General features: G+C 39.5%; 2 protein-coding genes across 3 annotated transcripts in view; one reads left to right on the top strand and one right to left on the bottom strand.

Moving 5' to 3' along the window:
* Positions 1 to 16,609, bottom strand: part of PPM1A (protein phosphatase, Mg2+/Mn2+ dependent 1A) — a 79,734-nt gene extending 63,125 nt beyond the window's left edge. The window contains exon 1 of the mRNA XM_075282781.1: positions 16,507 to 16,609. The gene's annotated coding sequence lies outside the window, so the exon portion shown is untranslated. The remainder of the gene's footprint in view (positions 1 to 16,506) is intronic.
* Positions 16,449 to 26,649, top strand: DHRS7 (dehydrogenase/reductase 7). 2 transcript variants are annotated; one of them, XR_012717254.1, is made up of 8 exons: positions 16,449 to 16,625; positions 16,990 to 17,142; positions 19,114 to 19,220; positions 20,316 to 20,555; positions 21,795 to 21,917; positions 22,470 to 22,685; positions 24,487 to 25,178; positions 25,261 to 26,649. XR_012717254.1 is itself a non-coding variant. In XM_075282785.1 (7 exons), exons 1-7 carry the CDS (start codon positions 16,493 to 16,495, stop codon positions 24,526 to 24,528), a joined length of 1,014 nt encoding a protein of 337 aa, XP_075138886.1. In that variant the 5' UTR covers positions 16,449 to 16,492; the 3' UTR covers positions 24,529 to 26,649. The 2 variants fall into 2 exon arrangements, 1 of the variants encoding a protein (XP_075138886.1); XM_075282785.1 differs by having other exon boundaries at positions 24,487 to 26,649.
* The last annotated feature ends 149 nt before the right edge of the window (positions 26,650 to 26,798 follow it).

A 26,798-nucleotide genomic window follows, 5' to 3' on the forward strand; every position in this document is an offset into this window, starting at 1 on the left:
CTCCACCCCTAAGAGGGCGTGCAACTTTCTCGATTGCATAAAATTTCAAATTGGAAGTGCTACCTTTATGTTTATGAATGAAATGTTGAGCTGCTCCTGAGATATTGGTTTGATTGTTGTTAATGCTGCCAATGTGTTCCGACATACGTCTTTTGAGCTGTCTTATAGTGCACCCTACATATTTAAGTTGACACTCCGAACATTCAATTATGTACACCACATGATCGCTTGAACAGTTAAGAAAAGATTTAATCGCATATCCCTTACTGTTGTCAGAATTATGAAACGTTGTAATTTTTGTCGCATAACGACACATATTACATCTCGCTGTGCCACATTTGTAGAATCCTTGAACGTTAAGCCAAGTGGCAGATTGTCTATGTTCTTTAATATAAAGACTAGGGGACAAATGGTCCCTAAGACTTTGACCACGTCGGGCTACTACCTGTACACCTCCTTCGAGAATTTTTTTAGTTGCAATATCCTGCGACAATATGGGCAAATTTTTCATAATAATACGTTTAATCTGAGAGAATTGATTTGAGTATGGTGTAGAAAATACCATTTTATGAGATCCATATATTTGACTCTTTTTATTAGTGGAACTACGTAACAAGGAATCCCGATTCGTATTATCAACTATATTTAATGCGCGTTTGAGGCTCCAATTCGGATATCTACTCTGGCGCAGTCTACTTAATGTATCATATTTTTGCTTCTGATACTCTGAAGGATTCGAACAGGCTCTACGGGTGCGCAACAATTCACCCACCGGTATTGCTTTAAGTGTATGAGCTGGATGTAAGCTGGTTGCCAAAAGAATATTATTTCCAGCCGTAGGTTTACGATATAAGGAAGTTTCAACTGCCCCTGTACTGCTGTTTCCTTGTAAGGTGATGTCTAAAAAGGAAACAATAGTTGGATCCGTGGTATACGTAAACTTTAAATTAAAGTTGTTTGAATTAAGATAGGTAACAAAACATTGGATACTCATAGGGTCTCCTCGCCATACCACCAAGACGTCATCAATGTACCTACCATACCACATGATGCTGCCAAAAAAAGGATTACTAACAGAAAAAACAAAATCCTCCTCCCACCACGCAAGAAACAAATTAGCGATGGATGGTGAAAAAGGGGCCCCCATAGGGGCTCCTTTGATTTGAAGATAAATTTGACTGTCAAAACTAAAAAAATTGTGCCTAAGCAAAAAAGCTGTAACTTCTAATACAAATTCCGATAATATAGGGGAAAATTTACTATATTTCTGTAAATGATATTCCAAAGCAATCAAGGCAGCATCATGCGGTATGCTAGGATAAAGCGCCTCTATGTCACAAGTAATCCAACTATAATTGGATCTCCATATAAATTTTTGAAAAAACTGAAGAACCATTTTTGAGTCTTTTAAGTAACCTGGGGTTTGCTGTACTAATGGTTGTATAAGTGAGTCCAACCATATGCATAATTTTTCATTTAAAGAGCCTATACCAGCTACTATTGGTCTCAATGGAGGAGGAATCCTCCCTTTATGAGTTTTAGGAACTCCATGTAGTATAGGCATGATAGGATGTGCCGGTATTAGGTGTTTCGATTGGGATTCCGAAAAGATACCCAATGTAACACCTTTATTGACAAGTTGTTGTAACTTCACCTGAAAAACAACAGATGGATCTTTGTCAAGTGGTCTATAGGTGGTACCATCTCGCAAGATCTCCAGACAACCTTCCCGGTAATCGTCACTATTCATTATGACGGTCTTCCCATCCTTATCCGCCTGCTTGATTACTATTTCTTTGCGCTTTTTTAGATCATATAATGTCTTAAACTCGTGTCTGGATAAATTAGGTTTTTTGTTATGAATTCGCATATCAACTCTAAGAGCTTCAAGGTCCGACTCAACAGCCGACTGAAATTGGCTGTACGACTGAGCCCGTGATCCTATTGGGTAAAAATTTGAATTGGAACCCGAAGCTCCTACACAATGTATAGAAGCATCATTCATAGGGACACTTTCATTTGATAAATGTAATAAACCTAACAGAGTGACCTGTTCCTCAAACATCATCCCAGCAAAATCATTAGTAACATCACCATTGATATTGCAAACAGAAACATCCTCAATCAAATCCTCACTAGCATTTGTAATGGACTCCATATAAAAATGTCGTTTAACCGTCAAGAGTCTTATAAATTTATTCACATCTAGTAGGGTCGCAAATAGGTCAAAATTTTGGTCTGGGACAAATTTTAGGCCTTTGGCCAGAATGTTAAGTTCAGACTCTGAAAAGGAAAAAGAAGATAGATTCAAAACAGAGTCCTTATGGTCCTGTAACTTTAATTCTGATGATGATATTTGTTGGATCTGGTTTGATACCGAACTTTTGGACGAGTGTTTACGTCCGGCTCTCCTTGATCGTTTTTTGCCATCCGGACATTTGATTTTCTCCTAGGAAAATATGTGGAAGATAATGCATCATCCTGGAAGTCTGACGAAGAAGCATTAGAGCTATCATTAAATGTAGAATTATCTGATCCAAACTCCGAGGAGCTAAAGGACACCTTTCGAGATAGATTTGTACCATTTGATTTATATTTATTTTTGTTTTTAAGTATGGATCTAGGTGTTTGTCCAATATTTTTTTGCGGATATACATAACCGGTGGTATAATCTTGTGTATCCCGTGTAAATTTCTTTTTCTTAACTGCCATAATTTGTTGTTCCGTTGTGTCCAGTTTTTTCGTAATATTGTCACGTAGACTATTATAATTAACCTCCTTTTCGAAGGAATGAATATGTGTGGCTAAATCCATTAGATCTTTTCTAATTTGATCCAATTTAATTTTTTCCTGCTGTATAATCAAATTCATCAGACGAAAAGAACATTCTGACAAGATGGAATTCCATGTCGTTATAAACTGTTCATTATAACTGAAAGTGGGAAATTTCTTGAGGCGTAAACCTCTAGGAACCATTTGGAATTGCACATATTTCTCTAAAGTTAAACAATCCCATGACACTCGCAATTCTTGATTCTTTAAACGCTCCCATTTATACATCAGTTGTTTCAAATCCTGGTTGGTTTCACCCAAGGCCATAGTATTATTGTCAAAAACAGTTGCTATTTTAGCTCCATCAATGTTAGAAATAATAGGTGCTGTAGGTTGAATACTGTTCGTTACCATGACGGAATTAGAAGATATATTAGAATCCATATTAGCGGGAGCACGATACTAAGTCCAAAAAACGTACCAATACAAAAAGAAAAAAGTATGTATCAGCTCACCGTATAGAAAACTTGATCATATAGAGTCCTCCGGGGAGCACGGCTTGCAGGTGGACACAACACTGCTGGTAATGATATCCAAAAAATCCAAGATAAAACTTGCCAGCTACTGCCGAAGAGACTTCAATGGAAAACAAATATCTGTAGCTTTAAAATTTAACTTTTATTTTCGTCCATAGGTTAAAAAAGTTACATAGTAACTTGGAGTCTGGCCTGCTGTATACAAGGCGACGCGTTTCGGAACTACACGTTCCTTCGTCTCGGCTCAGCTCAATGCACTAACACAGGTGCTTAAAAACAACAGACAAGGTCCCTCCTCCTTACAAAAGATTTAACCCCATAAATAATACCCATTAACCAACAACATCATAAATATTGATACATAAACATATGCACATTTGATTACATAATCACATTAACTATGATAATAATAGGTATAAGTATAGGGTTGTGAACGAAAAAATACATATAAATACTGCACAAAAACTGATGCATATGCAGAACAATCGCTGAATATGAACTAGATTCAATATAAAGCACCATAAAAGACTTGAATCCATGCAATGATACTCATATAAGTGAAATGAACCTGGATCGGATGAAAGAAATGACCAACCCAGAAAATAAGAGTGTTATAATCGGCGATAACAATATCGCGTCATCAAAACACTCTAATGATTAAAGTACATAAATGCCAATGCCATGTTTTGTTTTTTCTGTTAGTAATCCTTTTTTTGGCAGCATCATGTGGTATGGTAGGTACATTGATGACGTCTTGGTGGTATGGCGAGGAGACCCTATGAGTATCCAATGTTTTGTTACCTATCTTAATTCAAACAACTTTAATTTAAAGTTTACGTATACCACGGATCCAACTATTGTTTCCTTTTTAGACATCACCTTACAAGGAAACAGCAGTACAGGGGCAGTTGAAACTTCCTTATATCGTAAACCTACGGCTGGAAATAATATTCTTTTGGCAACCAGCTTACATCCAGCTCATACACTTAAAGCAATACCGGTGGGTGAATTGTTGCGCACCCGTAGAGCCTGTTCGAATCCTTCAGAGTATCAGAAGCAAAAATATGATACATTAAGTAGACGGCGCCAGAGTAGATATCCGAATTGGAGCCTCAAACGCGCATTAAATATAGTTGATAATACGAATCGGGATTCCTTGTTACGTAGTTCCACTAATAAAAAGAGTCAAATATATGGATCTCATAAAATGGTATTTTCTACACCATACTCAAATCAATTCTCTCAGATTAAACGTATTATTATGAAAAATTTGCCCATATTGTCGCAGGATATTGCAACTAAAAAAATTCTCGAAGGAGGTGTACAGGTAGTAGCCCGACGTGGTCAAAGTCTTAGGGACCATTTGTCCCCTAGTCTTTATATTAAAGAACATAGACAATCTGCCACTTGGCTTAACGTTCAAGGATTCTACAAATGTGGCACAGCGAGATGTAATATGTGTCGTTATGCGACAAAAATTACAACGTTTCATAATTCTGACAACAGTAAGGGATATGCGATTAAATCTTTTCTTAACTGTTCAAGCGATCATGTGGTGTACATAATTGAATGTTCGGAGTGTCAACTTAAATATGTAGGGTGCACTATAAGACAGCTCAAAAGACGTATGTCGGAACACATTGGCAGCATTAACAACAATCAAACCAATATCTCAGGAGCAGCTCAACATTTCATTCATAAACATAAAGGTAGCACTTCCAATTTGAAATTTTATGCAATCGAGAAAGTTGCACGCCCTCTTAGGGGTGGAGATTGGCATAAAAAGGTATTACTTAGAGAAGCCCATTGGATTAAAACGCTAAACACTCGATCTCCCAATGGTTTAAATATCAGATCTGATTTGGCCTATATATATTAAGTCATTCTTTAACATGGCCGTTCATCGTTCAATATATTGTATTAATACTTACCTAGTAATGGGGTTGCTGTTCGGACCATGCAATAAAGCGGTCATGTGGGTTTGTTGATGATCACATGACATCAGCTAGATCGTGTGGGATATGTTCGGTTAGTAGTGCCGTTACTATTTTGGCTCCTTTATATGTTTTGTTTATATATCATAAATTGATTTTTTTTAACAATGTAGATCTTATAGTAGTATTTATACCTATATACTCTTCATTGTTGTTGATGCTGTCAATGTGTTTTGGCATTTATGTACTTTAATCATTAGAGTGTTTTGATGACGCGATATTGTTATCGCCGATTATAACACTCTTATTTTCTGGGTTGGTCATTTCTTTCATCCGATCCAGGTTCATTTCACTTATATGAGTATCATTGCATGGATTCAAGTCTTTTATGGTGCTTTATATTGAATCTAGTTCATATTCAGCGATTGTTCTGCATATGCATCAGTTTTTGTGCAGTATTTATATGTATTTTTTCGTTCACAACCCTATACTTATACCTATTATTATCATAGTTAATGTGATTATGTAATCAAATGTGCATATGTTTATGTATCAATATTTATGATGTTGTTGGTTAATGGGTATTATTTATGGGGTTAAATCTTTTGTAAGGAGGAGGGACCTTGTCTGTTGTTTTTAAGCACCTGTGTTAGTGCATTGAGCTGAGCCGAGACGAAGGAACGTGTAGTTCCGAAACGCGTCGCCTTGTATACAGCAGGCCAGACTCCAAGTTACTATGTAACTTTTTTAACCTATGGACGAAAATAAAAGTTAAATTTTAAAGCTACAGATATTTGTTTTCCATTGAAGTCTCTTCGGCAGTAGCTGGCAAGTTTTATCTTGGATTTTTTGGATATCATTACCAGCAGTGTTGTGTCCACCTGCAAGCCGTGCTCCCCGGAGGACTCTATATGATCAAGTTTTCTATACGGTGAGCTGATACATACTTTTTTCTTTTTGTATTGGTACGTTTTTTGGACTTAGTATCGTGCTCCCGCTAATATGGATTCTAATATATCTTCTAATTCCGTCATGGTAACGAACAGTATTCAACCTACAGCACCTATTATTTCTAACATTGATGGAGCTAAAATAGCAACTGTTTTTGACAATAATACTATGGCCTTGGGTGAAACCAACCAGGATTTGAAACAACTGATGTATAAATGGGAGCGTTTAAAGAATCAAGAATTGCGAGTGTCATGGGATTGTTTAACTTTAGAGAAATATGTGCAATTCCAAATGGTTCCTAGAGGTTTACGCCTCAAGAAATTTCCCACTTTCAGTTATAATGAACAGTTTATAACGACATGGAATTCCATCTTGTCAGAATGTTCTTTTCGTCTGATGAATTTGATTATACAGCAGGAAAAAATTAAATTGGATCAAATTAGAAAAGATCTAATGGATTTAGCCACACATATTCATTCCTTCGAAAAGGAGGTTAATTATAATAGTCTACGTGACAATATTACGAAAAAACTGGACACAACGGAACAACAAATTATGGCAGTTAAGAAAAAGAAATTTACACGGGATACACAAGATTATACCACCGGTTATGTATATCCGCAAAAAAATATTGGACAAACACCTAGATCCATACTTAAAAACAAAAATAAATATAAATCAAATGGTACAAATCTATCTCGAAAGGTGTCCTTTAGCTCCTCGGAGTTTGGATCAGATAATTCTACATTTAATGATAGCTCTAATGCTTCTTCGTCAGACTTCCAGGATGATGCATTATCTTCCACATATTTTCCTAGGAGAAAATCAAATGTCCGGATGGCAAAAAACGATCAAGGAGAGCCGGACGTAAACACTCGTCCAAAAGTTCGGTATCAAACCAGATCCAACAAATATCATCATCAGAATTAAAGTTACAGGACCATAAGGACTCTGTTTTGAATCTATCTTCTTTTTCCTTTTCAGAGTCTGAACTTAACATTCTGGCCAAAGGCCTAAAATTTGTCCCAGACCAAAATTTTGACCTATTTGCGACCCTACTAGATGTGAATAAATTTATAAGACTCTTGACGGTTAAACGACATTTTTATATGGAGTCCATTACAAATGCTAGTGAGGATTTGATTGAGGATGTTTCTGTTTGCAATATCAATGGTGATGTTACTAATGATTTTGCTGGGATGATGTTTGAGGAACAGGTCACTCTGTTAGGTTTATTACATTTATCAAATGAAAGTGTCCCTATGAATGATGCTTCTATACATTGTGTAGGAGCTTCGGGTTCCAATTCAAATTTTTACCCAATAGGATCACGGGCTCAGTCGTACAGCCAATTTCAGTCGGCTGTTGAGTCGGACCTTGAAGCTCTTAGAGTTGATATGCGAATTCATAACAAAAAACCTAATTTATCCAGACACGAGTTTAAGACATTATATGATCTAAAAAAGCGCAAAGAAATAGTAATCAAGCAGGCGGATAAGGATGGGAAGACCGTCATAATGAATAGTGACGATTACCGGGAAGGTTGTCTGGAGATCTTGCGAGATGGTACCACCTATAGACCACTTGACAAAGATCCATCTGTTGTTTTTCAGGTGAAGTTACAACAACTTGTCAATAAAGGTGTTACATTGGGTATCTTTTCGGAATCCCAATCGAAACACCTAATACCGGCACATCCTATCATGCCTATACTACATGGAGTTCCTAAAACTCATAAAGGGAGGATTCCTCCTCCATTGAGACCAATAGTAGCTGGTATAGGCTCTTTAAATGAAAAATTATGCATATGGTTGGACTCACTTATACAACCATTAGTACAGCAAACCCCAGGTTACTTAAAAGACTCAAAAATGGTTCTTCAGTTTTTTCAAAAATTTATATGGAGATCCAATTATAGTTGGATTACTTGTGACATAGAGGCGCTTTATCCTAGCATACCGCATGATGCTGCCTTGATTGCTTTGGAATATCATTTACAGAAATATAGTAAATTTTCCCCTATATTATCGGAATTTGTATTAGAAGTTACAGCTTTTTTGCTTAGGCACAATTTTTTTAGTTTTGACAGTCAAATTTATCTTCAAATCAAAGGAGCCCCTATGGGGGCCCCTTTTTCACCATCCATCGCTAATTTGTTTCTTGCGTGGTGGGAGGAGGATTTTGTTTTTTCTGTTAGTAATCCTTTTTTTGGCAGCATCATGTGGTATGGTAGGTACATTGATGACGTCTTGGTGGTATGGCGAGGAGACCCTATGAGTATCCAATGTTTTGTTACCTATCTTAATTCAAACAACTTTAATTTAAAGTTTACGTATACCACGGATCCAACTATTGTTTCCTTTTTAGACATCACCTTACAAGGAAACAGCAGTACAGGGGCAGTTGAAACTTCCTTATATCGTAAACCTACGGCTGGAAATAATATTCTTTTGGCAACCAGCTTACATCCAGCTCATACACTTAAAGCAATACCGGTGGGTGAATTGTTGCGCACCCGTAGAGCCTGTTCGAATCCTTCAGAGTATCAGAAGCAAAAATATGATACATTAAGTAGACTGCGCCAGAGTAGATATCCGAATTGGAGCCTCAAACGCGCATTAAATATAGTTGATAATACGAATCGGGATTCCTTGTTACGTAGTTCCACTAATAAAAAGAGTCAAATATATGGATCTCATAAAATGGTATTTTCTACACCATACTCAAATCAATTCTCTCAGATTAAACGTATTATTATGAAAAATTTGCCCATATTGTCGCAGGATATTGCAACTAAAAAAATTCTCGAAGGAGGTGTACAGGTAGTAGCCCGACGTGGTCAAAGTCTTAGGGACCATTTGTCCCCTAGTCTTTATATTAAAGAACATAGACAATCTGCCACTTGGCTTAACATTCAAGGATTCTACAAATGTGGCACAGCGAGATGTAATATGTGTCGTTATGCGACAAAAATTACAACGTTTCATAATTCTGACAACAGTAAGGGATATGCGATTAAATCTTTTCTTAACTGTTCAAGCGATCATGTGGTGTACATAATTGAATGTTCGGAGTGTCAACTTAAATATGTAGGGTGCACTATAAGACAGCTCAAAAGACGTATGTCGGAACACATTGGCAGCATTAACAACAATCAAACCAATATCTCAGGAGCAGCTCAACATTTCATTCATAAACATAAAGGTAGCACTTCCAATTTGAAATTTTATGCAATCGAGAAAGTTGCACGCCCTCTTAGGGGTGGAGATTGGCATAAAAAGGTATTACTTAGAGAAGCCCATTGGATTAAAACGCTAAACACTCGATCTCCCAATGGTTTAAATATCAGATCTGATTTGGCCTATATATATTAAGTCATTCTTTAACATGGCCGTTCATCGTTCAATATATTGTATTAATACTTACCTAGTAATGGGGTTGCTGTTCGGACCATGCAATAAAGCGGTCATGTGGGTTTGTTGATGATCACATGACATCAGCTAGATCGTGTGGGATATGTTCGGTTAGTAGTGCCGTTACTATTTTGGCTCCTTTATATGTTTTGTTTATATATCATAAATTGATTTTTTTTAACAATGTAGATCTTATAGTAGTATTTATACCTATATACTCTTCATTGTTGTTGATGCTGTCAATGTGTTTTGGCATTTATGTACTTTAATCATTAGAGTGTTTTGATGACGCGATATTGTTATCGCCGATTATAACACTCTTATTTTCTGGGTTGGTCATTTCTTTCATCCGATCCAGGTTCATTTCACTTATATGAGTATCATTGCATGGATTCAAGTCTTTTATGGTGCTTTATATTGAATCTAGTTCATATTCAGCGATTGTTCTGCATATGCATCAGTTTTTGTGCAGTATTTATATGTATTTTTTCGTTCACAACCCTATACTTATACCTATTATTATCATAGTTAATGTGATTATGTAATCAAATGTGCATATGTTTATGTATCAATATTTATGATGTTGTTGGTTAATGGGTATTATTTATGGGGTTAAATCTTTTGTAAGGAGGAGGGACCTTGTCTGTTGTTTTTAAGCACCTGTGTTAGTGCATTGAGCTGAGCCGAGACGAAGGAACGTGTAGTTCCGAAACGCGTCGCCTTGTATACAGCAGGCCAGACTCCAAGTTACTATGTAACTTTTTTAACCTATGGACGAAAATAAAAGTTAAATTTTAAAGCTACAGATATTTGTTTTCCATTGAAGTCTCTTCGGCAGTAGCTGGCAAGTTTTATCTTGGATTTTTTGGATAGTAATAATATACACAGTCCTAAAATCAGTCCTACAAACTGTTCAACAAAGCCCTAAGCACTACTGATACATTTCAGAAAAAATGGATAGAGCCCATAGGGCCTTAAAATCCAAAGGCTTTCCTGTGAACTCCAGAGCTGTCATCTACAGGATAACAGATTATGAAATTAAAGTGTCAGTAATAGGGAAAGCACATAGTGTGCGCTCCAGGTATGCTCTCTGCTTCAAACTTTGAGAAATAGCAACATCAATTGTTGTTTGGTCTTTCGTTTTAGCCTTAGAGCACATAAGGATGGTAGACAAAATTCAATATTCTTGAGATCAATTCCTGAACTCTTTTTCACATGCCTAATTTATACTCCTAGAGTATAAAATTCCCCTTTCAGTGTTTAAAAGGGTTTTCTGGGCAGAATATATTATATATATATATATATATATATATATATATATATATATATATATATATTAGCATCACCCGCGACTTCGTCCGCGCCGCCCTCACTTCCTGCGCTAATCACCACTTACACAGGCCCACACTCCCCCGCGCACCCATCTGCCTTCCCCACGCATGCGCGGTATAGCCGAGCCAGTTTCCTCACCGTACTGCACCAAAGCCCGCCACTCCCATCCACACACAGAATCCGGTACCTAGCCGCGGCACGCAACAACGTCCCCTGCCAGTGCTACACATACCAACTCCCCCGTGTGGCCTCACTACCTATTCCCTCCCCCCACCCCCATTCCCCCCTAACGCTCCCATCCCAAAGCACCCCCCTGGACCCCCTGCCTAACCCCCACCCCCAGAACCACCCCAAACCACCTCCCCCCCCCCCCCACATCTGCATTCATTTTTCCGTTTTGGGGAGTTCGCATGGGGACTCCCCGAACGGAATACTGAACGTGTTGACAACCGGTGAGCAATGAAAGCACACGGACCCGATAGACTGTAATGGAGTCCATGTGTTTTCTGCGTGGTCTCTGTGTTTCATGAAGTACTTTGACTTGTGCAGACACCGCGCAGAAAACACACGGACCCCACTATAAGTCTATGGGGTCCAAGTACTTTCATAAGCTCACTGCTTGTCAATGGGTTTGGTTTTCCGTTCGGGGGGGGGGGTCCCCATACGGACTCCCTGAACAGAATACCGAACGCAGATATGAACCAGGCCTTATTTGAATCCCTAGAGCTCCATAGACTATAATGGGGAGCGACCAGTTTCCACCCAAAAATTGTGGAGAGAAAAGCGCTGCTTGCAGGACTTTTCTCTCCGCATTTTTCAGGTGGAATGAAGACCAGAATGCCAGATCAGAAATCAGGTGCAGGTGTGAACTCAGCCTTAGTCATCGACATTAGTTTCCTGGAACCACCTAAAATTGTAAGTCAAGGGGGCCACTGTAGGTCCACATTTAACTATTATCTTGAATGAGGTTTAGGATTGAAGATGACATTAATTGGGGTACATGAGTTAGGACCCCTTACCAGTCACTAGTCTTTCTATGTTTTACCAAATCTTGCACTCCTTTAGCTCATAAGTATAAAGGTTTAAGTAACTGCTTTCTATATCTATGTGTCATATTGTATCACACGAAAGGTGAGTTTACCCCTAGCAAACATTTATGTATTTCTTTTCTAGAGATTAAACATTTTTGTGTGTTATTGAATATAATCTGGCAGCAGATGAATATAATCTTTTAATCCAATTTATGTAATCACAGCTACAGCAGCCTCAGATCCAGCTACAAAGGTACTTTCAGGACTGTGTCACATACTTCACCTGGTTTACTCAAGCACAGGTATAACTAGGTCTGCAAACATCATTTTAAGGCTTAATAAATAAGTTTGGATTACATAATATACATATTGTATTATGTGAATGTACGGTATGTTCTACCCATATGGTCCTGTAACATTGTCATTGGCAAAATAGGGAACATATATTTCTAAATATCAAAATAAGAGATAGGAAGTGGAAGAAATTCTTTGCCATGATTGGCCCCCATGGATGTGCCTACGACATGGCATCACAATGGCAATTTAAACAAAAGACGAACATGGTGGCAAATGGTGTCATTTTCAAAGCTGAATTTAATGGGGAAAGGTATGTAAGTTGGACACTAGTTGAAATGGAGAGGTGGGGCTCTACACGTGTTAAAGTCCAACAATAGCTGCTATTAGAAAGACTTCGAAGGCGATCCTGTACCTATTATGGTGGCACTACATAGACACCATGCAAACATTTCATCAGTTTTGGCATAACTGCATTGAGAAATATGATATTCTCACCACACTTCATATATACAGTAAATCATTCTCCTGTACCACATTTTTTTGATACTGGACAGTTTTAATAAATCTCCAGCAGTGATATAAAGGGAGTACCCTGACTACTACATAGCAGAGGCATAGCTGGGGGCTTCTATAAACTCCAAAAGCACTTTCAACTGTATTGGCATCTGCAGGACACTGATAAGGTTCAGATAGACGATAGAGGAGGAAGCCATTGGTTCCCGCTCTACTGTTGGATCTTCCATACATAAGGGGTTATAGATAGGCAAATATAGTTTTTATTGTAATTATATTTATTATAATGTGCTCTAACATGGTGCTGGCTGTTGAATATGCTTGGGAGGAGGTGATAGACTCCCTTTAATGCAAACTGCTGTAAGGCTGTAGCCACACATTATGAACATGCTGATGATTTCAGGGAAATTCAACAGCACATCCCTCTGAAAGTTGCCAAAACGAAACCCACCTGCAATCAAGTAGTTTTTGTGCAGGACATCTGTTGGGCATTGCTAGGGGCCTCCTACAGCTTTTAGGCTACTTTCTAGCATGGAGGCAGCTGCATGTAGACACAATCCTACCTGCATGTGACTGCCAATGACTGTATTATTATACAGGTGTTTGCCCATTTAATAGTGTAATAATTGCTGGCCACATGCATGTTGGCTTTCATCTGCATGCAGCTGCCACTACATACATTTGAATTGTGGGTATAACTTACAGCAATATTTGACATTTAGTCAGATATTGAGAACCACAGCTTAGTTTACTTTGTACTTCAGGTTTAAATCTCATCCACTATGTTACTAGATCACAGTGGGTTAGCCGCTGGTGAGTTTATGGAGGATAACCCCCCTGTTATCACTCCTAGTGTGTTGAGTCCATTGAAGTCAGTAGAGCTGCAGTGACAGCGCCCATATACTATATAGGGAACGGAGCTTTCTCCTTCTGGCACTGAATATAATACTGTATATAGGATGGGCGCCAGAAATGGCTATGTACGGCCCATTGGTCTAGGAGCCATCTGTGAGCCCTCCCCCACTGATCAGGTATTTATGGCCTATGCTGAGGACTTAAGCTCAGACAAACCCTTTAATGTATGAATCCATCACAGACTATGGCAATAGTAACATGATGAGATTTCTTTGTATTTTATCATTGGTATATAAACATCACCTTTTCTACAGCACTTCCTAATATAACTTTATTGTGCATGTTACAAGCACACAGAAGACACTGTACACAAGGAATAAGAAGAAGTCTGTCTTGTAAGTTGATGAGCAGGTTCTCATTGAGAGTAGGCTTGCCAGCTTTTCACCAAAAAATACCAGCCAGGGTGACAAAGGGGGCATGGTTTGGGGATGTGGCTTGAAGTTGTTGTTCAGCTAATTATTATTGATGACTTATCCTCAGCAAAGATCATTAATAAGAGATCAATCTACTGCTCAGTTGTTTGAAGGGTCCATGGCAATCGTACGAGCACCGTGACCTCTTCACGCTTTACATTGCACACCATTTGTTTCATAGCAGCTGTACAATTTAATTAAAGGAGTTGTCCAAGAATTGGACAACTCAGGGAGGAGGCCAGGGAAGGTGAAACATAAAATATATTCACCTATCCCCGGTGTTCTGGTGCCCTCCACAGTTAGCCATTGCAATGCACACCATGAAGTCACCTCTGGAAGTCCTGCACCACAACTGATTGAACTGACCCTACCTTCATTTTCTCCACATTTTACATAGCCCCGTACTCCAAGCCCATACACCAGGAGTCTCAAACTCGCGGCCTGCGGGCCAACTGCAGCCCTCGTGACAATAGTTTGCGGCCCCCAGCAGACACCGGGTGTTAAACTATAGCGGTCGCCCGGGAGTCGGGTGGCTGCCATAGCTGCCAGGTGTCTACTGTTTTACACAGTAGATACCCAGTGCTAATGCCTCTGGTCGGTGTCAGAATATGGCGACTTTTAGAAAAAAAAAATTGGCACAGTTTTGGATTTTTGTTAAGGGGTTAAAATGTAAACAAAACCATATAAATTTTGTATCTCGGGGTTGCTAATCTTAAAACATATCTATTGATATTGATAACATTGGAATGCTTTTGTAAGAGCTTTTCTTGCGGAAAACCTGATTTGGCAGCAGACTCTACCTCCAGCGGCTCGCAGGTAAATTGAGTTTGAGACCCCTGCCATACACTTTACACCATAATTCGCTGAGAGGAAAAAAAAACTGCTGTCAATACAGGACAAGGAATACAAGGAAAAGACTGAAAAAATGCAGGATTTCCCAGAAAGGATCCAAAATGTATTAATGACACAAATACTGACAGAAAATCTAAAGTTTTCCGAAAGTTTAGTTATGCTTTAAAGGGGTATTCCCATGTCGCATACTCACCAGTCTTCGGTGCTGTAAAATCTTCTTCCTGCTTTGTTGCATCATTGGTGGGCGGGGTTACATATGCAAAGCCAGCGGCATGCACGCTCATAGATGGTGAGACCAGTCTAGCCTTCACAATGCGAATACAGACCCGGCATCCGCTGTAATAGAGAGAGGCGGATGTGGGGGAGGGTTAGACGCCGGCACAGATGCCTGCAACATTGCTATGCTCCTGCCCTGCATGAAGCCAACAGCGGCAGGAGCAATGCTGTTATTCCGCTCCTCCGGCCTACCCCCCCTCCCCCGGAATAGCAGCACTTAGCTCCTCCTCCCTCAGAGCAGCAGATACATCACTTGACTTATGAGCAGATAAGTCAAGGGATGTGTCAAAAAAAAAAAATGAATAAAGTAAGATAGTGGACAAACAAAGTCGTTTTGCTGAAGCAGTGTATGTAGGAAAAGTCTTACATCCACATTAACAAGCAGTATAGATAGGATCCTTGTGATGGGACAACCCCTTTAAGATTGCTGTGACATCTTCCCTGTGCTGATGCTGTTATGTTCATTGGTCATACGGTACTGCAGCAGCTCAGTCCCATTCAAGTAAATAGGTTTGAACACAATGCCAACCAAGACTGCGGCGTCTTCAACCAGCTAATTGGTGGGAGTCCCAGGTGTTGTACCCCTCACTGATAACATACTGATATCCCATCCTAAGGATATAGAAACCTTCTTAATAGAATGAAGGGAAATGTTATCTATCTATCTATCTATCTATATATAATATATATATATATATATATTATATATATTAAGATAATCCTTTAATATCATATATATCTCTCTATATTATAAAAATGAATTCTTGTGTATATATATATATATATATATATATATATATATATATGTGTGTGTGTGTGTGTGTGTGTGTGTGTGTGTGTATATAAGTCTGTATATAATAGGTGTATGAGATGTATGTACAAGTGACTCTATTGTAGAATCCCCTATTCTGCAGAGTACAGTGTATTGTGCTGCACGCCGTCCATTATCCCCTATGTCTGTCATGTGCTCAGCAGCAGCCCTGTCTCTCCTCCATCCTTGGCAAGCCTTTGTACTTATGCAACAACAAACCTCCAAAACCCCTCCTCGATCTAACATGGCGTGCCGCGGCCATGTTAGATCTGGGAGGGGTTCTGTGAAGGTAGTTGTCAGCCTAACCTTCCACACACAATGGGAGGGGCTGTGCGATGACCACGCCCTTCATATTATTAGCAGGGGGCGGGCTCTGAGCGTGACGCGCCCCTTCCAGACGGCCAGTGATTGACAGCAGAGCCAGGAGCGACGTCCACAGTGCGGCTATGGATCTGCTCACCTGCTTTACGTTACTGGTGCTCGGCTTCCTCCTATACTGTGTCATACAGCTCGTCCGGATTGGTAGAGCCGATGGAGACTTGACTTTGTTGTGGGCTGAGCGCTTTGGCGTCTCCCCAGGTAATTATCTGGCTAGAAGATAAGCTGCGTGACGAGTGTGTAATAAGCTTAATATTCTCTCCATCCTGACAGTATATTGTGGCAGCCATGTAAGACAATGTGCTGCCCTCTGACAGGTGCAAAGTGTGGCTCTGCATCCTCTAGGTCTGTCACTGCCCTGGTGTGCTGGTGCTTCTAGTTCTACAACTATACAAACTGTGACTTTGCAATTTATGAGACTCCCAGTGTCATTTTCTGCCATGCTGGAACTTGTAGTTCCACAGCTGTAACTTATGGGACTGCCATTGCCAGCATCATGTTCTGCTGTGCCAAATACTTTGTAAAACTTAGTTTAATACAAGTAACTTGTGTTTTGTCTTCACAGAAAGTAAACTGCGTGGTAACGTCATCTGGGTCACTGGGGCGTCCAGTGGTATCGGGGAGGAATTATGTTACCAACTTGCAAAATTAGGCGCTTCAATAATCCTGTCCGCCAGAAGAGAAGGCGAATTGTTGAGGGTGAAAAAAAAGTGTCTTGGTATGACATCTTCCAGTATATAAGAGTATGGTCAGTAGTGAGGCTGAGCTGTGGCCCCTGCATGTAAACAGTCACTGAGGGCCCCATCTCTACAGATGTGAGGTCTACAGTATAGGATCCACATCTGGTGGCTACGTGATGATTTCCTTAACCCTTATTGTCCATAGAAATGTCATTTCTTCACCCTTTAAACTGTGTTTCCTGCAATTGCACAGTTGTGCAACTCTATAATGTAAGTGATGTGTGCTTATGCGTTATGTCGGATTAGTCACACAACAAAACGTGCATCCTGTAGTATAAAGGGCACCGTATGTCACAAAGGAGAACCGTGCAAATAAATACAGGTATCCTCAGGTGGCTGGATGTTTGAGTTACATGACTGAGGTTTGTACCTGGTGTATAAAATGATCCTAAAAAAAATAATTGCAGTTTTTTTGGTATGTAGGATCTATAGAATTACTTCTACTAACATTGGCGCTGTATATTACTGTTTCTGCAAGATGGATTTAATTTTTCTTATTTACGCCACTGTGCACGTATTCCATGCCAGAAAGTGTCACATGTCTCCAATTAAACAGCACATTTTATGGCTCTTCTTGGCAATGGGATGTTTAACACTTTGTTGTACACTGCCTGTCCGTGCATTCCTTTAAGAAGGAAACCTGAGAAATATATACATTTAATACATACTACTCGGGGGTATCTGCCAACCATAGGTGCACGTATATTGTATATGGATTATAATCAATGATTCTCTATTCTATGCTGTAAAAAAAGAAAAAGCAGTATCCCCAGTGTATGCTGCCTGCTAGTCGGTATAATCTGACATATAACATATATGTCAGGAGAACCTAAATGTGTAGGGTATATGTAGTGTTAAAACTCTCCAAGGTAAGTACAAGTAGTAATGTATGGAGCTTAAATAGCACAGTGTGCAGCAGTACCAATATACATGTACTAGATATACTGAGAGGGAATGCATCAATTTTATGGCTTAGAGGGATAATATCTTAGTGTGATTTGGTGCAATGTTGTTTCCTGTGCCAAACACGCGCCACCAGCCCTGATCCACACCTTGCCCGATAGTTATAATGGAAATCTATTCTATATCATTTATTCACCTAGCTGATGCAATAATGTTATTGTAAGATACTTACATAAGCTGCAAATGTTCATAAAACACTATTTCCATTAGCATCGACATCACTGTGTGCAATGGTCTGTTGGGGCCCTACCTTGTGACAGATTTATTATGTCACTACACCAGAAAAGTGGCATAAAAAGCTAATCTCAAGCTTGCAACTTTTTCAGTGCCAATTGTGGCAAAAATTGTTGCATGGTGTGGGTGGGGACCCATCAGATTTATCACCATTTATGTCAGTTTTCTGGTGTATATCTGTAGTAGCAGCTAAAGTGCCTTAACTTTGGGGGCAGTTTAGTTTAAAAAAAAAAACAACAATGTGTCTGTGCAGGTTGGCTGAACATGAGCCAAACTCTGGTATTTTAAGGCAACAGCTGACCGATGATGTCCTGTATTGTCAGTCTCTTCTTGGCAGACTACAATCTGCCATCACTCAGCCACAAGTGGATGTTTTCATCATCTACTTGGCCGATCGTCACTGATAATCGCCAGCTTTAGTGCACTATGTAATTCTATGAATATTGATGACCTGAGGTTCAATGCCAGGCTGTTGGGGTGTGATCTTCCACACCATAATAGATCTCTACTCTTGTGGCTCCTATTCTCAGTAGGAACAATTGATGTAAAAGTGCCAGATAGCTGCCTTTAAGGCAGATTCACCATAGCTGCCCTCTGCAGAATACATATGCTGCTTATAGCAGCCTGTAGTTTATAAATGCAGAGTGGTCGTCTAAGGAATTGCGGAACTTGTTTAATATGCTTATGGTCGAAAGTGATTTATATATCATATGTTTTGGGGGGTTTTTTTTTGTTTTTTTTCTCTTTATCAGAGATCAGCAGTTTGGAAGAGAAGGATCTATTGATTGTTCCTCTTGATCTGACCGATTTGAGTACACACCAGGCAGCGACGGACAAAGTCATAAAACATTTTGGAAGAGTAAGCATACACTATAATGTGACATTTTTCCAAGTTCTTAATCATATGGACCATTAGTGACCTTACACAAAAGAAAAAAAAAAAAAATCTAAATATAAATGATTAAGGATAAGGCCCCACATAGTGAAACACAGCTACAAAACGTCTTTTTAATTTCCACTGACTTTTTTTTTTCCCCCTATTAAATATATAAGGAAAATGCAACTTAACCTTTTTTTCTTTTCTTTCTGCAATGTATGGATGAGATTACACAAAATGCTTTTTCTGACTCCCTTTCATTTTAACAGGGTATGAAAGGTGGAATCTATGCGCGTATCACATTGAAAGCAATAGAAAAAAAGCCTCCCATTGATTTCAACGGGTAGCACACGTATGCTAGCACCCATAGAAATCAATGGGATCTGGTTTTTATGCCGCTCACTCTGAACGAGTTTTAAGTTTAGAATGAGCGGAATATAACTCCGTGTGCAGGCTTCCTAATGCTGGGGCCCCACGTGGTGTAAATGCTGCAATTTTGCAATGGTGTTTTACACTCTCTGCAAGGTGAATTTCATCCACACATTGCGGGAAAAATATGCATACGATTTCCAAAACCATTATGATTTTGGAAATCACAGCATGTCAATTCTACCTACGGACAGCAGTGTGGAAAAACCGCGATGTGTTGTCACCGTGTTTTTTTTCCCCCGCATGACTGTTTTGCTGCAACCCACCACGTGGGGTCTTAGCCTAAGACTTTATCACATGTTGTTTTTCAGCATCCCTTGGATGTAGACCTCTGACAGATGTCACTGAGTGGCATGTTTCACACAATGGCACACATGTGTAATGGATATGAATTTCCATTGTTATTTTGAACTTTAAGAATAATATTTTCCGAATAAAGTTAGAATCTGGCAAAAAGCATTCAGTCCTGGTGCAGCACCATAGAAGAAATTAAGTATTGCATGGTCTGTTTTTGGGCTGTGCAGAGGTGCAATATGCCAGATCTTCCATCATGAGATTTTCTTTGTAGTCGCTCTCAATATTTTTGAGAGGCCTTTTATTATCAGAATGTAAAAGTTATAATTTTTCACGTCATTTCATTCTCTGCAGATTGACATACTAGTGAATAATGGTGGGCGGTCACAGCGCTCGCTGTTTGTGGATACAGGCCTGAATGTTTATCAGGGATTGATGGAGCTGAATTATATAGGAACGGTCTCCATAACGAAACATGTCTTACCCCACATGATTGAGAGGAAGAAAGGAAAGATCGTCACCCTAAGCAGCATTACAGGCTTGATCGGAGTGCCCCTGTCAACAGGTTATGCTGCCAGTAAGCATGCGCTTCAGGTAAATATTTCATCAGTGTTTATTTGATTAATTGCTCAAACGAGTTGCTTCATATCATCAAGGCAAATGTTTGTGGACTTGTTATTGAGCACAAAACAATAAACCAGTGCTAGAATGTACTGCTATACTGTTCCATGTGTCACAATCTCCATCAGTGTCCACATGTATACACATAACTGCAACAATATAAATATCTCTATAAATCTTGGCCGTTGTGGGATTAACTGCCCAAAAGTTCTGACCACTTGGGGGGGAAAGGGGACTTAAAGCGTAGCTCCAGTCATATATTAATTTGGCATGCAAATACAAGAAAAATTGATTAAGTTAGGAGATCTGTTTTCTTAACCACTTATTAAGCTGTTCTCCTGCTCCTTATCTTCAATCTGACTGCTTGTTTGCCTTATACTCCATGCTCAGCCTCACACATAGAACTCTATGGAGAAGGGAGGGGTGGAGCTGGAGGCTGCTGCTGACTGGTTAGTTGACTTATTGCCTCTTATTTATGTAGCAGCAGCAGTTATTTGAGCAGCTTCCCCTTCCCTCTTTACAGACTAACATGTGAAAAATGGAGCTGAAAACCTTTTTCTTGAGTAAGATAATGTACCTGGAGGTACTCTTTAAGAAAACAGATGAGCACCACTGCTCTATACTGTTTCTGTAACTCCGATAGAGGTGAATGGGAGCTACGGAAAGAGTGTCACACAGCTGGACTAAAGCAATTATATAAATCTACAGTTACAGAAACAGCATAGCTAAAAGTTCTACGCTGTTTCTGCAACTCATTAACTTGTATGGGAGTTAAGGAAATAGCATACAGCAGCACTGCTCTTCTGTTCCAGAACAGTCCCATTTATTCCCATCTCGGCCATGATTTGCTGAGATGAGAATAATCCATTAAACTGAATAAGATGCTAATGTTAATCTTGATAGTGAAATAAGTGCACAAAATATCCCTGGTAAAAGGGGATTGTTCTTTAGAGAGAATTACTGAGCTCTGAACTGGCAGCAACACAAGACGTGTAAGAATAACTGAAGGCAATACAGACCGTAGCCCATAATGTTACACAACTTTGACCTCACCCAGTACACAATCCGATATACTGCATACATTGCAATGACTATATGTATACCCTATAAATGACGCACCAAATTGAATCTTAAATTGTATTAAATCATTTTTTTAAGGTGTATTCTATAAAAAGTAATAAATTAATAGTCTTGTGGATTCTTATATTGCAGGGATTCTTTAATAGCCTGAGAGTTGAGCTTGGATGTTATCCAGATATCGCCGTCATCAATATATGCCCAGGACCCGTACAGTCTAAAGTAGTGGAAAATGCTTGTACTGAACAGTTTGAAACGGTAAAATCCTGCACGTGTATTTCTCTGTGGACCTCAATGTATGTTCATGTGGTTACCTTATACCTGTGGTGCTTATAAGTTAACTCTAACTAATAGCGCATTTTGTGTGCTTACACTATTCCAAGTATTGTAGACATGTCTACCTTTGAAGGACTTATAGCATAGTTCATATTATACAGGGTCAGTATGTGTAGTGCCAAAAAACAGGATTTGGATCCTGTCTGGAAAAGTTGAAAAACTTGCAGAGATACAGGAAAGTGAGCAAAGGACGACTTCAAGGGTATGTTCACGTAGAGCAGATTATATGGTACAAATATCTGACTAAAATCAATGGCACTCATCTGAATAAGGGTGTTCTGGAGGCTAGTGAGTTCCTTTAATACCATGCACTGGCCTCCAAAACTATTCTACTCAGATGTATTGATTTGGTTTAGTAATTTTTTTTCTGTGATATAAATCTATGTGCAAACTAAACAAAATCTGCACGGTTTTAATCTGCCTTGTAAGATCCACCACGGGATGGGTGTCACCTCATTTTTCTTGTCTTTCAAGTCTGTCGGAACAAAAACAGACCAAAGTCACAAGATGGAAACAGACCGCTGCGTTCGTCTTATTTTGATTTCTACTGCAAACAACCTGAATGAAGCCTGGATTGCAGACCAGCCCTATCTCATGCTGTATTACCTCTGGCAGTATGCTCCCACCTGGGGATGGTGGCTAACTCAGAAAGGTGGTCAGAAGAGAATACAGAACTTCAAAAGTGGAATAGTAAGTGATGCATATGACCCACTTTAGGGTGTGAAGACCTATATAATGAATATATGCAATTTGGGCAACTTTGCATACATGAATATTATAGGTGATTCTAAGAAACGTTATTATACATCTTAGAGAGCAATGCCTCCTTCTGCTCCCCCTCCCTGTGCTAAAATTAATTTTCCTCCAAAAACCCCTTCTATATCCATCTAAAGACACTCCATACAAGTCTATGGAGAGGGAAGGGGGAGGAGTGAGCAGGAACGGCAGAGAAGAAACTCAGACCTAGGCTAAGGCCTCATGGTGCAGAAAAGCTGCTTTCTCTCACAGCCAGAACACTTTACTTATCAGTACATGTCAGTACTTCTCTATATATGTCTTGCTTCTACCAGAAACTGGTAAATAATGCTAAATATTAGTCATACAATAGCTAGATGTAGTTCTTCTCTTCATGTACATAGCATCTTATGCTGAAACAGGCTTGAATCCGTCAAAGGCAGCGCATGTAAACCCAAAATGCAAACATTGGTGGCTTGTTGTTCCCGAAACAAAGTATAACACTTTGCAATGGTACGTATTGAATGAATATGTAATAAGCTCCGTTCTGTTTGAATGGAGCATCGTAAGGTCATTTTCTAAAATTGCACGTACCACATCATGGCCTGATCTAATGTAGACTAATGAAGTATCCTGGTCTCCTACATGTTGGAACAGTAAAAGTATGCATGAGAACGTGACAGTTTATACTTCCCTCAAGCACTGAAACTGAAGGCTGAGAATTCTTAGCATACAAGCAGGTGGCAAGTTCAGAATACACATTTCAGAAAAATTCCAAATGTTGTCGCTAGTGATGGTAGAATTGCAAGTTGCTGGAAATTCTTGGATTTTAATCAGTGTCTCAGCTTATTCTGCCCTGACAACACATGTAGTCTCAGACAAGTATTTATATATAGGGTGGGGGGGGATAGCTAGTGGTGATTTAAAGGGGTCGTCCGGCCTAAAATTTTATTTATTAATTAGGCCAGCGGATGTGAAAATAAATAAATAAAACCATAGTGACAGGTCTCTGGTGCCTCCCACCAGCAGTCTAATCCTGCAGCTCCGCTGTCTTCAGACGGAAGTACCTGCCACACGTGACCACTGAGGACAATCAGCGGTCTCAAGAAGGGAACGGGGTACATCACTACCTGCAACGTCACTGGTTTCCTTCCTGATTGCCAATCAATGGCCCCAGTGGAAGGGATCTGGAACGTAAAAGTTGGCGAGAAAGTCATCAACAAGAAGGCAGCTGCCCGGACCTCCCTGGGAGGACACTGCAGTATCAGCGACAGACGCATATGGCCTAATTAGAAAACCTTGTTTAGCCTAGACAACCTCTTTAAGGTTCTTGGGTAGCTTTAAGGATTCCTAGCCAACTGGACTCCCCATCCTTCCACTGTCACTTTAGGGTATGTCCACACTGCACTGAAAGACTCAAGAATTTCTGCAGTTTTTGCTTTAAATTTTCAGCAGCAGAAAACACTCCAAGTCATTGGTTTTAAACTGGGTTTAGAAATAAAGGTCCAGATTTACTAATATTTCAACAGTGTAAACTTAGACAAACTTTTACCACAAACTAAAGCCATGTTTATCCCAGTGTCTAGTTGAAACCGCAGTAGTAAATCTGGACTAAATTATATTGTGGGGGAATAAAAAAAAATGCCCCCTTGATAATGTAAGATCATGGTCAACCATTCTGGTGGGAAGTTTAAGGATATGACCACACAGTGTCAAGCCTTGTATTAACACCTTGTGCATTTTTTTTTCGCTGCAGGATGCCGATTCTACTTTTGCATTTTCAAAGAAAACCTCCTAAATGAAAATGTCCTCAGCCATTATGAGAAGCAGCAGATCTGTATTATGCTTATGAACAGGAAAGTAACACCGGAGCAATGCTACCGGCTCTGTCATGGATTGCGCTTATTGGCTTCAATTTTTGATGTTTTATTGCACTACCGGTGAGGGAGAGCACCGATATAAACATATATGCACTATCTACATAATCATGCTTTGACCAACTATATAGAACATAGTCAATTTTTTTTTTCTCATATTGGTACGAAGAGTATTATCAAAATATGTCATTCCAAGATGAGCGAATTCTTATATATGCTCCTGCACAAGTCAAGGTTTCACCATGTCTGACAAATCCAGCCCCTTCACTGATTCTGGGACAGTTGGAATCTTTTCTCTATCCCCCACTATTCCCGAGTAATCAGTGTTAGTTTTGGTGCCTGTTATTATGCCATTTAGGCTCTTTCATTAGGGCGGGGCTAGAGGAAAAATTCCAACTGTGCTGGAATCAGTGCCTATTAACAGATGCTAACAACTGGAATTGGTGGAGATGGTGAAAGATCCTCTGGTAAGACTTATATGCTTTATTTGATTTACATGCTTTTTGTGTGATAGAGTAGCTTGATCTTGGATAGACATGTGATTCAAAACCATATACAGGTTTTTTGTTTTGTTTTTTTTGTTCTGGGCTTGATCTAACTTGCTCTTTTATACATACAAATCTTAACGTACACCTACTAATGGCAGTAACAAGAAGTCAGATTTAGTATAAGGTAGCATGACCATACCATGTACAAAATCATTAGTTGGCATAGTCACTGCAGGGTTGGGGTCATCTCTTCTACCAGTGTTGTTTTCAGATGCTCACAAAATGAATGTCAATATCCAGCGATAGCTCAAACAGCATAAACATTCAGATGGTGATAGTATGGGTGCATTTTACAGTCATAACACTAGTCACAGCACGGGTCACCATAGATCCTAGCCATTGGCTAAAGCAAATCATAAAGCACAACCTTCCTCTAGAAGTTGCAAGAAAAGCTTTGGCATTTTATCGGTTGCCTCCAACAACAAAATGGTATTCCCTAGCGCCTCTCCTGATGTCACTATAAAATCTTCTGAAATACTTCATAGGTGCAAGAATGCTTTAAGCTGCCTATATCATCAGGCACAATGATTTTGGATAATGTGTACCTTAAGCTAGGAAGTGCCAACATGAGCTCTTGTGACTGGTCAATAGAACTACCTGGAGGATCGGAGAGCGGTTTAGGCAGTGCACACCTTTGTAGGAACAGAGAACCCAAGGGATGGTTCTACATAGACCGATGTAGGAGGATGGTTGTACACGGACTGATGTAGGGGGATGGTTATACACGGACCGATGTAGGAGGATGGTTGTACACTGACTGATGTAGGGGGATGTTTCTACACAGACCGATGTAGGGGGATGGTTCTACACAGACCGATGTAGGGGGATGGTTCTACACAGACCGATGTAGGGGGATGGTTCTACACAAACTGATGTAGGAGGGCGATTGTACACAGACTGATGTAGGGGGATGGTTGATGACCATTTGGTAGACACAACTACATGTTGGCTGTTACTGAGCATGTACTGTGGCATCCAGCAAAGGATGAAAGATCTTGAAAATTTCTAACCCTGTTCGTCTGAAATATGATCAGACATTCATTGTAGTTGAAATTGACTATTTTTATAAATTTTTAGTCTAATCTTCTATAAACTGAATTAACAGCCTTATATGGATCTAAAATGTGGCCACCAAAATGATAAAATCTCCATTGTAGCTAGGAAGCCTTCTCTAATTTTTTTCAAGCATACTTTGTGAGGCGTGCCAGCATATGTAAGAGCAGTCACTTATCAACAAAGGGAAAAAAAAAAAAATAAAATCGGCTCCTCAAGATGGTGTTACCTGCTAGTCTGAAAGTCCTGGCAGGTACTGAAGGCATGAGCAGGACTCAGGATCTGGCATACAGGACTCAGGACTTAAATAATGGCTATTGTTAATTTTGATGAGTACATATGAAATATGGTAGGACAGTTATTCCTGTCTGAGATTTTTCTCCTGGTACGATATTTGAGATTTTGACCTTGTGTTAAATAAAGTTTTTTTTTTTAAAAGCACATTGACCTTAAAAATCCTTGACTCGACTTTTCAACATAATAACGTAACTAATCTTGTAAGCGGTGTAAACTTACACTAAGGAGCCTAAAGATGCTCAAACTGTAAATCTGGTGCATTCTTAGACACTTCTGTGTTTCGTGTCCTCCTT

Source organism: Leptodactylus fuscus, chromosome 7 (genome assembly GCF_031893055.1).
Source record: "Leptodactylus fuscus isolate aLepFus1 chromosome 7, aLepFus1.hap2, whole genome shotgun sequence".
In the NCBI taxonomy this organism is placed as follows: Eukaryota; Metazoa; Chordata; class Amphibia; order Anura; family Leptodactylidae; genus Leptodactylus; species Leptodactylus fuscus.